The 16762-nt window shown below is 36.2% G+C and overlaps 1 protein-coding gene across 2 annotated transcripts in view; it reads right to left on the reverse strand.

The window, feature by feature from the left end:
* Positions 1-16762, reverse strand: part of ACSL3 (acyl-CoA synthetase long chain family member 3) — a 34334-nt gene that overhangs the window by 6156 nt on the left and 11416 nt on the right. For both annotated transcript variants that reach the window (XR_009743278.1, XM_061453034.1), the window contains exons 3-13: positions 16356-16533; positions 12082-12191; positions 10686-10824; positions 8259-8409; positions 7541-7664; positions 7188-7259; positions 6539-6678; positions 5658-5830; positions 4742-4816; positions 3592-3783; positions 2252-2366 (exon numbers count right to left, since the gene is read on the reverse strand). Coding sequence is in view for 1 of the 2 variants with exons in the window: in XM_061453034.1 (XP_061309018.1) it covers positions 2252-2366; positions 3592-3783; positions 4742-4816; positions 5658-5830; positions 6539-6678; positions 7188-7259; positions 7541-7664; positions 8259-8409; positions 10686-10824; positions 12082-12191; positions 16356-16533 (1469 nt within the window). In the remaining variant the exon portion in view is untranslated. The remainder of the gene's footprint in view (positions 1-2251; positions 2367-3591; positions 3784-4741; positions 4817-5657; positions 5831-6538; positions 6679-7187; positions 7260-7540; positions 7665-8258; positions 8410-10685; positions 10825-12081; positions 12192-16355; positions 16534-16762) is intronic.

The raw sequence follows: 16762 nt of genomic DNA on the forward strand, positions 1-16762 counted from the left end.
TTACTGTTCCTTCTGCAGATCTTTTGAATTTGCCTGCATCTTCAGTCTTAGAGATCATAACAGCACAAAGGAAGTTCTCAGAATTTGGTCCTCGAGACCTCCTCAATCAACTCCTCCATGCTAAGAGATTTTGTCAAAACATGTCTCCTACACCAGGCATCCTCATTCCCCTCCCGTGCTTGAGATCCTACTAGAGTACAGCCCTCAGGCCTATGGTAAGAGACATACTCAATGACGCTACATGTGGTATCACTATCTCCGTTCTGTAAAGTCTGTTCTTTATCAGCTGCCCTTGAGTTTCATGTTGAGAACTCCCTTGGGTTTTTTGCCATGTTTGCTCATTCCTCTGGTAACTGCTCATTTTCTTGACACTACACTTGAGACCTACTGAACATGTCTTTGATAGGTAAAGTGCTGATAAAACAGCAGGAGTCTCCTCTGAAGGTGCTCTAATCGTGATTCCTTTCAGGAAGCAATTTAGTCCTTATCTCACTGAGTATTTTGGCTGAAGTGGTCAATTAATACAGCTTTTGAAGAAGCCATATTATGCAAACACTTCTGATTCCCTACTACCGTTTTCAGGAGTTTTACACCCCAAGATCTAAGGTCAAATCCCAGATATAACCCATTCCCAGAAGTCTGTCCTCCTTGTCCTTTTCCATGTGGGAGATAGAATAGCTATAAATGGCCTCCTCCTGCATATCAGACTGCCACTCAGGCAAAAGTATAAGGAGAGACAGGATATAAGAGAGGTCACAGGCACTGCTAATAAAAAGCCTTCAAGCTCACACTTGCTGAGGTGAGTATAATACCCACAATGAAATGTGCATATGGACAATCATTCAGAGAATCTATAGCACATGGCTACTTATGCCAAATAATACACATGAAAGCATTAAGAAGAAATACAGCAGCATTAGAAAAAACAATCTGGAATGTATCTGCCCTTACTAGATTACCTTTAAAGGCTGCTCATAAGTTTTCCTATTTCTAGGTAATAGACAAAACACAGACTGTCAGAGACAAGTGCCTGTCTGACAAGTACATTTTAGCCTCCAATGTTAGGCTGGCCTGACAAAATTAACACAAAATCTGATAATAAAATTTCAATAGTGAATTTCAATCCTAGACCAGCAGAAATCACCACCTGTTGGAACTTCCTTTTCCACAGACTACAGAGGTTGTTCAGAAGAGGCACATAACCTCAGGCAGTCTAAGCAAGCAAACATGATAGTCACCTAGTGGGTCAAAACCACAAAGAAAGCTTAATATAACAGAGCTTTCCTCAGCAGTGGTGTGCCCAATACATGTTAGGCTATTGAACCACGACTATCAAAACTGAAGTTACAGGATAAAGTTCCAGGATGACTACCATTAGTTAACACAAAAAATATCACAGAATCAGGTGAACAAACCAAAAGTTAATTTTCTATTTATTACTAGTGAGCAATTCTCTGGTATATTTGTCCTGGCCTCTTTCAAAGTTATCAAGTGGAGCTTTTTTTTTGCCGTACTGGAAATCAGAATAGTTCTGGATTGTTCATAAACTCCAAAATTACTTTCCAAACATTTAAATGACAACAGGAAACAAAGACCACCTGAAGTATATTTATATGTTTAAGTTTATATGATGCACAGGTAGGGAATTCTAGAAACAGAAACTCTGACACCTCTGAGCCCATATATGCCTAATTCATTAGTACAAAGTAAGTAGAAAGGACATTTGATATCATTTATTAAATGTGTGTTTGCAATGTATTTACAGACTGTTTTCTCTCAAGCTGCAAAACTTCTGCTGGTGTTAAAGGAAAGCACTTTCAATGCACAAGCCAGCTTCTGAGCTGTTAGTGTTTTCCCCCTCCCTTCCTCTGAACTGTTTCCCTCCCTCCCTTCCATCACAGCTAAATATACCAATGAACAAGGTGTCCTAGGTCTTCTGTAGGTAATCATCTCCAAAATGCTTGAGTGATATCTATTATGAATGCAGTCAGAGCTTAGCTGCTTTTCAGACTGGGGAAAAGGAAAGAGACACTAATTCTAGGCATTTTCCAATGAATGATGAAAAAAATGGGAAAGAAAAAATAAAGACATACATTACCAGATGGTTTAGTTTTGATAAAGTTATTCTACTATATAAGTAAGATAATTTTTAAACTGGTTTAAAAAATTCCACACACTGAGTGAAAAAATTTGCTTATGGCTTCAGTAGGACAAAGAATACAGCAATGATAAAGTAGCAGCTGCCTCTTACCTGCTTGCATATGCACAAATATTATCTACCAGTGGAAGACTCTTTAGAGCTGCTTCTACTTTGCCAAGAGAAACATATTCTCCTGCCTGGAGTTTTACAAGATCCTTTTTACGATCTATTGAAGAAAAACAGGAATAACATTAATTACAGAAGATTTTAGACACTGATTTTATACTTTCTTGAAATGCAGGTATAAAAGCCAAAAGGCAACTCACATTTGGTGAGCATATCAAACATTTAATACTAGGTTTCCAAGCTTTGCATTTTATCAATCTTTCCCTATCATAAAAATGAGACACTCTTCAATTTAATGCATTTTTTGCCTTTAGAAAAGCATTTTCTGCATGACAGCACTGTGATGTGAATGGAAGACTACTAGGATTATTCAAAAGCCAGTTTTTGTCTGAAAACACACTTAGTGCTGTCTCGTCCAGATGCTTAAGGCAGGAGATGCTCTATTTGGTGACATTTTGTTACTCATTACCAGGCTAAATCCATATTTAAAGACCAGCTGTCACCTGTAACATGAAACACAATAGGAACTGAAACTTAAGCCCAAATTACTTGATCTTATTGTATGTAGCCCAAAGGTGGCAAAGGTCACTAGGATAAGGCGTGTAAGGGGGCTTTACCGACCTAGCTGTGAGGGCAAGCAGGAGTACCTCTCCTTTACTACGTGTTTTGATGGTGCTTTGTGCAACCAGGCAAGGTAGTTTTGCAGCTGAATAGTCTGATCAGTGCAAGACCGCTGCAATGGGACCTAAGATTTTTCTGATACAATAAACCAAATATGCTTAGTTTTCAGGATTAAAGAGAATCCTGAATCATCTGCTACCTCCAAGAGACACATCTGGTAGTTTATATGGCATCATTCTTGTGCCTATAGGTATCAAAGGATTATGGGTCTATCACAGCTTTATGTGTAACACCTTCACCTCGTTATATTTTTCTCCTAGATATTATGAAGAATGACAAGATTAGAAAAAGGCTCAATTACTGAGCACGTATCATCAAAAGAGTCCTTTCAATGAACCAAATTCCAGTTACAAAATCATAAAAATCTAAGGCAGCTCATCTAGCTCCATTAGCCTATATTTAAGTCTCTAATTAATACCTAGCCCCAACAGAGAGGAGTCAATGTTAAGACTGTTTTAAAAGAAAGCAACTGTTCCAAAAATCAGCTTTTAAAGCACACAATAAAGTTTATGTTAACATATCAGAAATTCCCTGGGATACATGCTAGGGCTTTAGACTGTATACAGAGATACAGAGATTTTGGGGGGTTAATTACAGTATTTAGCAGAATCAGAAATTATGTTCACCCGAATTTATTAACTCACCAATAATTTTTAGACATCCATCTTGATGAAATTCTCCAATGTCACCAGTATGGAGCCACCTCTGCCCATTTTCATCAACGGAGAAATCTTTTTTGGTCCGTACTTCGTTTTTGTAGTAGCCCACAGTCACATTTGGCCCTCCAATAAGAATCTCACCTCTAGGATATGGTTTATCAGTGTTGTAATATCCACCTAAAAGAGCAGGTTAAATTAACAAGAACTGAAATACATTCCAAAGCAAAAGATTCCTATTATTTTTATAATTTAAATATGGAACTAAACAATCTACTATGTCCTTAGACAAAGTTACCACCTGCATCAATAGTTCACTTGCCTCTAGTTCAGTTTCAATTCTATGAAACTTTCTGCCATGCTGTTTTATACAAGCTTGAGTAAGATTAAAAAAAACAAAATGAACAAACAAACAAAAACATAAAAAAGCTACAACAAAAACCTACAAAAGAGATTTCGCCTCATATTTTAGGAAACTAAAAAAAAGTATAAAGTTTCACATTAGCCCCAAACACCTTTAAGCATTAAGTATTTCTACTCTACAATACATAAAAGTTTACAGAGAAATCATGTAAATGCATTTCAAACTTCATTAAATATATTTTGTATAGCATCCTTTACGCTTCCATTCCATATGCCAATTTTAAATTAATTTATTAACAATAATATTATGAAGACTATTTTAAAATAACTTAATGGCAACAGAAGGTATCATGCATGCACTTCGGCTCAAGCCTCCTGTATCCAGCACCTCTAAGACACAACATAGACAACCTGCACCCTGTGCTGCAAGAACACTAATCTAGATCAGAAAGAGGTACAATGCTGTATACACTTCCACAATATGCATATACAAGCACAGTGAATACAAGATATAGTATAGCTGAAGAGTCATAATACAGCCGAGGCAAAAAACCATTCACATTGATTGCTCTGTCTAGATACTTTAAGTTTTAAAACCACTGAGGAATTTACCTTTTTTCTCTCCCAAGTTCAAATTTTTATAGGTAAAAGTAGCCTTTAAAAAATAAAAAGCCAAGAAATAGATTTCAAATTACTACTACTCTGCAAAGCCCAACAGAAAAATAGCCATACAAAGTTCTTATAAGATAATTAAATCACATACAGAAATTCTCACCTTCTTCCCAGTTCATTAACTTGATTTCACAACAGACCAAAGGTGCTCCCACTCTCCCTGTAGTGTAGTCCCAAACTAAAATATATTAAAAAAAGCATTTTTCAGGAAAAAAAAGAAGTCAAAGAGTGGGAAAAAACAAAGAAGTCTTTGTTGTCATGCATCTTATTTAGTGAAAATTAACTGTTATTTATTTCTAAACTTTAATTCATAGAACAGAACTTCCAAGAAAACCAATGGATCTATCAAGGTCACGCAGCTAAAATACTTATCTCACAAAGAGAACAGATTGCTGTATTTACAGATACCTCCAGTCATATCAACACAGCTTTCACAGTAAGCTATCCATGCGGATCACACTTTAGAAGTGGCACAACAACTTTAAACAGCGTTTGCTGGACTAAGATAAGTAGCAATATTCCATAACAATTAAGGGATACTCTATTTCGATTCACCTTCCTGAATCTCATTTCCAAACACTTCTACATCTAGGCTCGTTGCTGAAAAAGCATCACTGCAGACTACTTCATTTATATTACAGTTCCGTGTTACAGACACCATTAAGTTCTATGATATGAAATTAAAAGTCTGGTGCAGGCTTTTGCATTCAATTTTTTATTTTCCTAAAGTCTCAAAATTATTTATTCAGTTCAACTGCTAAGTGCAATAATGACCAGATCCCATTCACATTATTATGGGTATCGCTATTACAAATGAGAATATTTTTTTATATGTAAGTCACCAGCTTTATCACAATGTATCAAAATTAGTACTCCTACTACTTTATATATTTATGATTATTATATGCAATTCCTAGGATTCCCCAATTACAATTTGGTGGCATACTCCAAATGAATAGACTGCCAGATGATACACCCAGCATGGACCACAGCACTCAGTGGGATGTGCTGACACCAACCTTCCATGATTGTTCCAGCTCCAGATGATTCAGTTAGCCCATACCCCTGTCCTACAGGGCAACAGAAACAAATATTCATAAACCGCTGAGTTGCTGCAGAGAGTGGAGCTCCTCCACAAAGCAGGATGCGAATCTTTCCACCTAGCAGCATTCGTACTTTCCGGAAAATAAGGCTAAAATGCAAAGATTAAGAGTATGTATTTGTTGCTTTAAAACAAGAGAGTACTTACTTCTGTATCTGAACTGAAAGTTTGCACCATCTTCAGATACACTTTTATGTTATTCAAGAAAAACTCTGAAGGAGCACATTTAAGTTTTCAAGAACACAGGATTTGTAATCTTGTTTCCACATTCTAATTTGAAGATGGTTTAAATGTTTAGAGACTGCAGATTTCTTAAGACAGTAAAATTCTGATTTTTTTTCTCCTCAAAAATAATTTTAAAAAGCTGTATAAATTTTGCAATTACATTATGCTTTAGTCTCACTGAAGCTGGGAGTTGCACTCCATGATCCTTATGGGTTCCTTCCAACTCCAAATACTTTACTATTCACTTCTGTCAAAGTGTGAAATCTACAGCTGTATATACCAACAGACTTCCCATCTTACCCAGAATTGTATAAATCTATTATTAAACTTCTGATGAAGACAAAGCAATCAATATAAACCTCCAATCAGTTTCAAGTTAAATAATGCTCATCTAAATTGTATCAATAAATGTTTTAAAGCATCACACAAACTACTGAATTTACACTTTATTACAGGCTTGTTTATGTTCAAAGTGTCAACAGTAAAAGAAATTAGAAAAATCAGGTAATGCTCATGTGGAAGGACTTTGATAAGCATTTTTTTGGTGCCACTGAAAAATAAAACTAAACTTACCTATCGCAGAGCGGGGTTGTGTAACCTTTGGAAATCTGTTCCATTTTGTAGTTGTAGGCCAATATAAATAGATTCCGCTGGAAAGTAGTCATTTCATTCACTTTATTCATGACATTTTTATAGATACGATCCATAATTTCCTAGTTACATAAAAAGACTACCTTTAACTCACAGAAACATAAATCCTAAATTCAGTACAAAAAGGAAACATGATCTAGAAATTCCAGTACATTTCAGATGATAACCCACTCTCAGGTTGTTTCCTCTTCCACTGATGAGATAAAGATGTTCAGAGAAACCCAGAAATCAAACATCTGAGCAGGAGCACTAGTTAATCCCAAATTCCCTTCAGCCAACTGTCTTTATTCCACTCATTTGAACAAACTTCATTTGCATAATGAACAACAGATGACTACTTAAAATTACGATCTAATACCCACAGCTATTTAAAATTTGAAAAATATTGACATTTGTATGATGAATGTTTATCTCCAACATAAATACAAAAAATATTATTATAAATTAGCTTAACATCAGAAGTTCTAACATTTTTATTTAAATGTTTTGATTTTGTTGTTAAAAATCTGGATTATTTTTTTTTAAATACATTAAAAATATATTTATAAATATTTATCCTTCAGTTACTTACCGGGACAGCTGCCATTAGGGTTGGCTTAAGTGTAGTAACATCACCTTTGCTTCCTTTCTTTATTTTAGATGACTAAAGCAAAGAACATGTTTACTAGAAGACACATTCAAGATTTTTAACAAGACAAACAAAATGACACAGCACATCTTTCAAACAATCATTTTCATTTAAATTATATTTTAACAATTAAAACTAGTCCAGAGTCCAAGTCATAACTACGCATACCCTGTTTCATGAACTGCAGAAAAGAATTTAATATTTTTCAAGAAATATTACAAAGATCTGACTTCAGTAATTATTTATGTTTTGGTTTGGGTTTTTTTTACTGCAAGTGCTTAACATCTGTAACATACCTGGTCAGCTAGTGTCTGAGGTGAAGAGTAACCAATGCGGCATCCATGAGACAGACACACAAGTTCAGCACTCAGCTCCAGAACATGGGCAAGAGGCAAATAGCCAATATAGATATCTTTTTCTCTGTAAAAAGATTTTTAAAGAATAGGTTTATTTTGTACCATAGGAGTCATCAGGTAAATCATTAAGCCAAATTTACACAGAGCTTACTGAAGAACAAAAGAAAATGGAAAATTGCCTTGAGACTACATTTCAAATATGGGTTTTGTTTAAAAAGTTGCTTACTATATACTGTAGGCCTATGTCATGAACAAAGTGTGGGGTTTACTCATCCCAAGACAACTAACCGTTGCTATGGTTGCAAAGGCAACTCTGTGGACAAGGTTAAAAACTGTACCAAACAGAAAGAAACCACAGAAATTAACACTAACCAAAGGAAGTACTGCTTAGGGAAGCTTTCAAGCACTCTAGTGCAAGGCAGCCTCACAGACTTGTGTGCCCCAGTCTTGCCCACATAGAGAATATAAGAGAACAAACAGCACATGAAGTATTCATGTCATTTAACGCAGTACTGGAAGATGCCCAGACATCAGTGCAGAGTAAGATGTGCCCCAGACAAAGCAATATAAGATAGTTGATCTTTTAAACAGTACTTAATCTAAAAGAATATGCAACTATGATTAGTTTATTTGCTGGTAAGCAACCATTGGTACATACCCCAGATTTGGAATCCTCTCAGCCATTCCTGTTATCCCAGCAATTATGTTGCAGTGGGAGATCATAACTCCTTTGGGAACTCCTGTGGATCCACTTGTGTACATGATCACTGCAATATCTGAGGGCACAGGCCTGGCCTGCTGTTTGTTTCCTATAATTTGTATTAAAAGAGAGAAACACATATAATATGAGGAGAGCCTATTAGACTGGGAGGTCTGATATACTAACTGATTTTAGCAGTCATTGAAATACATTACCACATGACTACTGTTACTACATTTTGCTTTCAGTTAAAAAGATTGTGGCCAAGCTTAAGTGCCTTCGCAAAGAGCAGGAACTTCTTTGCATTAGCTGAGCAATGCTTTGAGTCATTGTCCTAGTCTACCACAACAACACTTCTTCTATAATGCTTCCCATATTCCTGCAGAGAAGACAAAAAAAAGAGAAGCTTTGGCATCTCCAAAATGCCACTGAGCTTTAACATCCTCAGGAAGATAGGCTGCACTGGTTCCACATTGACACAACATTAATCCCCATTTAAAAAGCTGGTTTCTCCTGTGTTCCCTGGCAGGGGAACAACATGCTGCCTCATTTACAACACCTGAAGCAAGACACTGCTGAGCCAACACAAGGTCCAATTTCTATAAATATTTAAAGTAGGTTCAACAACTTTAATAGGATTGAAGTTTTTTAAACTGCTTGCTCTGAGAGCAAGAAAATACAAAAACAAATGTGTTTATTCAGAGGAAAAACTGCTTAATCACAGAATGGTTTAGCTTGTAAGGGACATTAAGATCACCTAGTTCCAGTCCCCCTTGCCATTCCCCTTCTACTAGACCAGGTTGCTTAAAGCCCCATCCAACCTGCTATTTTGATAGCATGAATTAAGAAAAGAGTAAGAATAAAGATGAAATAACAATGACAGAATTTTCAACGCAAGATTTGCGTGATGGCTCTTTGCAGTAAGCAAATTACTTTGTTTTCTTTCTCAGAATTTTGTAGGAAGACCAGCAAGATGCTGCAGATAATGCTGGAACACAGTTGAGAAGTAAAGTTAACCTCCCCTACCATGCTGACTCACTAGCAGATTAGGAAGTCTAAAAGAGCAGAAAGTTTACGTGGTGAGTAAGCAACAAGCAGGCACGTTATCTTCTATAATATCACGCCAGGTGAATATTGTTTTCTTGAACCGCAATGAGCAATATGTGTAACACACCACACATACTGAATGAGAAGAATGAAAACATTTAATTTTCCACTCCCTGAGCCCTGCCTATCCTGCAAGATTAACATCACAGAGGAAAATAGAGACATAAGCAGCAGCTCATATATTTAATATATTATTAATTGAACATGCTTGACCATAAAAAAATATCACTGTAGCATTCCACAATTTATGAATGGTAAACTTGACCAAGATAACATTTTTATAGTACATAGTATGTGATATTTAGAAGACCAAAGAATGAGGGATTAGGCCACCTCAAGGTACTAATGAACTATAGCTGCAATTTTTTTATACTGGTGTTTTCTGAATTAGTTTTGAGAGTACACAAAACTGGTAAAAAAGGAAAAAACATCTTTTAAAGAAATTGAGATGTCATGATGTTGGAAGTAAAAATTTCCATTCCCCCAAATATCAAAAGCAGGACTACCCACCCACACTACTCCCAAAACAAAATTCAATCTAACATCCATGTGGTTGAAAGATTCTGAAAACATGAAGAGTAAGAACAGAAGAAAGTAACTACTGAATATAACGAAATCTTACAATACTAGGTTTATCAGGTTTCAGAGCCAAGAATATCAGTTTGTTATAAAAGTTAAAACAAGAACAAAACCAAACCAAAACCTCCTGAAATTCTGAATTTTAAGTGTTACATAGATTGGAAATAGATTTCCAGAAACGTACATAGTAGATTGATACTTCCAGAAATGCAATAAAAGTGACCAAGTTCTATCAGATTTAACTGGCTATTTTACATTTCCTTATTTGTGCATTTAACAAAACTTAATGGTAGAAAATTACTGATGTATTTTGCTTTAAAATGTACAATTGTATTCTCCATGTGCTCTGAACAACTTGGTTTTAGTATGTCTGATCATAAGAATGCTTCCCAAGTTGCTATCCTGGCATAAATGCCTGTCCTAGAAATTATTCTCCATTGTGGAAAAAAACCAGTTCTTTTTGAAACCATGTTAATCTCTCAAAACAAAAAAAACAAAACAAACTCCCCCCATACACCCCAAAATCAAATCTCAACCAAACAAAAAAAACCCACAGATTTCATTTAAAGAAAAAGCAGATGATAAAAAGTTCATCACTGCACTGTTTTTTTGAGATCTGCAGTTTACCCACATTTACTCAACAGGGTCAAAGTAGGACAACAAATGAGATGTTCCAAATAGAAAGAAAAGATAACCTACTAGTATCTGCCTTGGCCCCCATAGCTTGCACAGAAGCCATAGTATGAACAATGACACCCTTGGGAAACTCTGACCATGTTGTTGGTTTGCCATCCACTGTAATAATATGTCGCAGCAGTGGAACTTGAGAAACAATTTCCTGTGGAAATAAACGTGCGCAGAAATCATACATGAGACTTATGCCAACAAGAGGAAAAATACCCAAAACCAGCCACAAAAAAACCCCACCACACTAGTGTATATGTTAAAAAAACACTGATATAAATTAGCTGAGGATTTGGACTAAGCTTTGTCTAAGCTTTTTTTCTAGCTCAAATGGCTACAAAGCTTAAAACTTTCCACATTTACATTTGCAGAACTGACTGAACTTTCCACTTACAACTCCAAAAACTTTTCCAACTGTTTACTGATCTCGGTCTTATTTCAAGAAAAGCCCACAAGTGAAACTGCAATGATTTGTAGAGATAATTGACTTTCCACTCTCATAGAACACAGAGAAAATGGCGACACTGAGCTCACAATAATTCTTATGTTGCTCCTTGATTACTATGATATTTAAAATTAGCAACAGCCAGCAAAAGTACAGAAAATTATTAGTTAGGCACTAGTTAAGCATTTCAAGCAAAATAAGAGTTCTAAAACATTTATCAGTGTCCTAGAGGAAGAGGAGATTATTATCTTCTCAAGCTGAAGAAATTTAGTCTCTTAATGTGAGCTGAAATAAAAGTGCATTATATATATTCTCATTCTAGTAACTTAAAAAGGTTTGGGAAAGTCTTATTTGAAGTTCAGCAATAGAGCATGGTTTTTCATTAGAAAAACTCCCTTATGTGAGAGGTCTAGTTCCCCCAAAACACATGATGATGATGAAACCCATGCAGATAAATTGATCCACTTGTGTATTCAATCTGGGCAAGTCAAAAAAGTTTTTCGACTGTTAAAATGTTTAATAAGCTCTTCCCCACACTGGAAAACAGCTCTTAACTCTTCAAGTACACATCTTTAGATTTAAGAGCCAGTCTCTGCTGGGAAAACATCCTACAATAAATCAGGCAGATGATCACATTTAGCTACTCATATACAGTTTGCACATTTTTCTGTTCTTCCCATTTGCTTCAGCTGTTAAATTTATAGGGACTAAATCCATGCAGGAACCATAGCAGTTTTTTGTAAAGGTGTTATTCCAGGCAACACTGCAGCTGCTCAAGAGTTACTGAGGAGCCTAAACCCCTAAAATGAAGGCTATCATTTTTCTGTACCTGAAGACAGATACATACTCTAAAATGAGAGTCTCCCCTACAGAAAGGCAATAAATCATTGTTTTGTACAATGGAACCAGGCCTTTTAACAATAATGAACAGATACATTGGAGAGAGAGAGACAACAGTTTTCTGACCTTCAGCTTTGTTTGCATCAATTCTTTACTAGTAATGATGGTGGTCACCTCTGTTTCATTCAGTCCATGTACTATTGCTGGGCCTCCCAGAGTAGCATATAGAGTAACAACTGGAACAGAAAATGGGAATAAAAATGCTGAATTTCTATGTTACACTTCCAAGTACAGTTTACCATAAAGGGCTGAGATTAACCTATTTTAAATTAGGCAATACATTAAACATTTGTTAAAAAAAAACCCACCGCCTTAGAGTATGAATTTAAATACAGCATAACTTTCAGTTACTCTCAGAAGGAATAAAGAACAACCATTGTCTATGCAAGTGTTTGCTATTTTTCGAGGTCTAACTAGAGGCACCAAAACCACATTACCCTATGTAATTCTCTTCTAGATCTATTCTTGTACTTTCATGGCTTTTACCATTTTAAAAGCAGGCATCTGTTCTCAGTTTGAGAGTCCTCTTACAGATTTCATTTATATGAGTTCTCTTTTCAGAATTCACATGCTTTGTTCCTAACCTTTAACAACTGACTGCTAATAAAACATTTAGAATACAGCAATACTTGTCATCAGCAGGCTAATTCTCATACTCAGTAATAAGCCTCCTCCCATCTATTTGCAACAACATAATAAAGGTTTAACCATCACAATCATTAGACATTGAACTGAGAATACAGAATACCAAGGAAACAAAATATTTAGGAAATTGACTATTAGAAACACCATTTCCTGTATTTAAGGACTGCTCATTAGATGTAGTGTTAAACAACAATTACTTTATATTAACAATTTAAAAATTGTATTTAATACCTTGCCATTTTTATGGGAAATGCATGAGAAAAACCAGAAGAGACTGGGAAGAAAAAGGCAGCTCAAAGAGGAAGAGAGGTATTGCTCTTAAAAACAATAAAAATTCCCTATTTTCCAAGCAGACTGTTAAACAGGGGCATCTCAAAAAAGCTGCAAGGTAAATAATTACAATCACTAGTAACTACAGCATCAGTGTTGGCGGGTTTGTCACATTAAGTATTCGAGTTTCTTTTGTATTTTAGTCTGGACCTAAATGAATATTTAAACAATGATTAAAACAAGACACCTACTGTATATTAGGGCTAGAACTATATTATGTTCACTGCAACAAAAATTAACAGTAAAATCAAATCAAACTCTGCTGTTTTCTAGGATGTGAAATCCAGGGAGTTACAAACCCAGTGCTGCATACTAAGGAAGAACTCAAAAGCAGTTTTCTTACACAGATGAGTAAATAGTTGACCTCCACTTATTTTTTCCTTGTTAAAACAGTCCATCATAGTTCAGAACTGTTGCAGGGCAAATGCACATGCACTGTGTTTTCTTTAATTTGGTGGGAGCAAAGTCCTAAAGAGTGCCTCTACTAGTTCCCACGAGCTCTCTCTACTTACTGCAGTGACCCCTGTTATATAAACATCTAGCAGAAATTCAGCTTCCCCAAGCCAACAAGCGCAACCAAGACAACATGCTGCCTGGAGAGAAAAGCATAATCTCTGAAATAGCCATTTATGTACCTAATTACTCATCTACATCAAGGGCAACTTAGAGCTATATGACAGAGCCAAAGAGAGCTCTCCCATTTATATAATGGTGTACTGATGTCATGGAGAGAAAAAACCTGAGGAATGACTGACCTGTGAAATTTCCCCTTCTCCACACTGGCATGTAAAACTTTTTCAGGCAAATCTGAAAGTTTGGGTAATTTTTTTCTCCCCTTGTTCTCTTGAAAACTGACTGAGAACAGATTATCTTTTGAGTTCATCTTTACACACACAATAGCATGAGCGTTTGATACCTGAACTTCTGCTAGTAATACTGCTCCAACAATCAATCAACAAAGAAAATCTCAGCACCACTAAATTCGTCAGCTAATATACGAGAACAAAGCCTTGCCCTAAGGAAACAAACAGAACTTTTGCCATTTATTTCACTGCAAGCAAAATGTTACACTGAGTATTACAGCATTCATCACACATCACAAATATAAAGCAAAATATACCTTCAGGTAAATCATTACTTACAAAACCATTTTTGCTCAAGCCTCTCGAATGCATGACTGAAAAATTAAACATAACCTTTCCTATTTATCTCATTATTTGGTTACACACTCAGATGTTTTATCTGCCCATACTGGTGAAGAGCTCTTCACACAGATGAACAGATACTATGGAAGAAAACGTGTTTTCATGCTACTACTCGTCTTTTTTTTTTTTCCCCATTTTGAGCCAGCAATTCCACTCTTACCTCCTGAAATACAAGACTTAGACAGCTTCAGTGTCAAATTTACAATCAAGCAAGTATTTCTAATCATAAAGCCAATTCTTTATGCAAGTAATCCATAAGATAAAAATTATTTTCCCCATTTAATTCTCTCCAGTACTACATATGAAGCAGATGAACCTGTCCTCTTGACATTAGTTCTGGGCACATACCATCGAATTTAATACATTTCACATTCTGAATGCATGTCACAACCCTACCGCAGCAGCAAGCTCTTGCAAAACTTGTAAACTGAAAAATGCTAATATAAGTCATTTAGCAGTGTCTTGCCACACTACTTCTTCAATGTCATCTGAATTTTATACTTCATTCAGCAAATTGACTGTGAATACCGCATGATAATATCATCATCTGCCAGTACTCAAGTCAGCCAAGTTCACACAAGATGACATACAGCTTAGATGAGACAGTGTGCTGGCGCACATCTCAGTAAGGGAATTTAAAACATTAATCCAACAAACTCAAAACCATATGCATACCATTCAGCACGACATCCATCCACTATCTCAGATACATTTTTTTCCCCTCAAATTACAAAATCTTCCTCGGATTTCTAAGTATACTGCACTTCCAAAGAAAAAATAATTGATACAAGCCTTCGCACTTTATTCCCAGGACAGTCACGAGGCATCTAACAGATCCCAAAAGAGGGAACTGACACATTGTATTAAGAGACACATAGTTTAAAAGCAATACATCATCTCATCCAAGAACAGCCTGTGCAGATCTCTGCCCTGGTAGACAACTCAGAAGCCATCACTCAGTGAAGAAAGAACAAAAAAAAAATATCGCTGAATTTAGGCTAGAAGGCACCTGGGAAGATCACATCCATAAAACAGTTCATTACAGCAGAGTGCTCACGGCCATGGCCTAGTGTGAGGTATGGGCAGGGGGGTTGGAACTAGATGGTCTTAAGGTCCTTTCCAACCGTAAGTATTCTATGATTGTATCTCCAAGGATGGGGATTTCATAACCACTCAGAAGTTTGCCCTACTACCTAGTTTTCCTGTGTTTCAACTTCTGTGTGTTGCCTCCAGTCTTCTCAACACCTTGAATAGAATCTGGCTTCATCTTACCAATATGCTTCTATTAGGTAGTCTTACTTAAATGAAAACTGCTATATACTCATGAACACATGGATTCTCAAACTGAAACAGACTCATAGCAAAGAGGGGCCATTTAAGATTCTTCGGCTTGCTTCCAAAATCTAAATGACGTCTAACTGATATACACCTTTAGTGTAGGCAGGTAGTAAATCAGTAATTTCTCCACATCTGCCTTTTACAGCCCATCTCTTACTGCAGGAGAATAAGTGCGGCATGGGAGAGAGGAGGCCAAAGCCAGTAAGGAACAGCAGCTTTTAGAGTGCCTTTGGGCAAGTGAGAAATGTGTCTGGGAGCACCACAGAACACAGCCACAGGCTGGGCTTACAGTTAGGTGAATGACCTATTAAGAAGTGATGATGAAACAGACACCTGAATACAATTTATGTTTCAGGTTGAGATCAGCATTCAATCGATTTCTCTGAAAGAAAAACAGGCCCAATTAAAATCAAAACTGAAGAACTGACAAAATAAGCAGTTAAAACAAAACTTACAGATGAAGGTTTGAGGTCAACTCCTGAAACTGAGTCAATTAATTCATGTGCGATTTTTGTTTGTTTTTAGAAACTCGGGAATCTGTACTGATTTGAGAGTAAAGGAAAATAAGCCTCTCACAAATTCATTAAGCAAGTTATACTTACTGAAACCATACTCCATCTGCACACAGATACAGGTTTCTCTGTTCAATAAAACAAAACACTACAAAGTGCAATCTCCACCCTATGCAGCATTTTTTAATTTGTATATTTAAATGTTCTACATAAAAAATCTATATAAAGTTTTCTTAGTATATGAAATAGAAGGTTTATTTTCAGATTGCGTTGCAAGATCAAGAGAATTTTAGGAAAGACGCATACTTACGCTGGTAGCTGCACATGAAACAGGCTTGTGCTGCAATCATCCACTCAGCTCTAGTCTCACAAAAGATAGCAATGTTAGTCTTTGGTTGCTGACCCAATACTGCTAAGCCATTTCCAAAATTAACAGCTTTAATGTATACATCTTCATATGAAAGCCAGGTGTACTTGCCAAGGATGACCTAATGAGAATAATAAATTCAGTTTAGAAAATGAAAATCCTTAACACGTGTCCAAGTCCATCCACATGAGGAAACCACAGATGTTTGAAGCAGTACTTTCCTGAACTGTAACAGCAGTTTACTCAAGATAATGAATAATATTCTTGCCAAAAACTACAGGGACTGTGGAAGTTCCAACACAAATACTGCAATATCTCCTCAGTTATCACCTCAGTTGCTATTTTCACAT

The sequence above is a fragment of the Pezoporus flaviventris genome, unplaced genomic scaffold, assembly GCF_033815535.1.
Source record: "Pezoporus flaviventris isolate CSIRO_AGI_PZ_B2104156 unplaced genomic scaffold, CSIRO_AGI_Pfla_v1 ptg000013l, whole genome shotgun sequence".
Classification (NCBI taxonomy): Eukaryota; Metazoa; Chordata; class Aves; order Psittaciformes; family Psittacidae; genus Pezoporus; species Pezoporus flaviventris.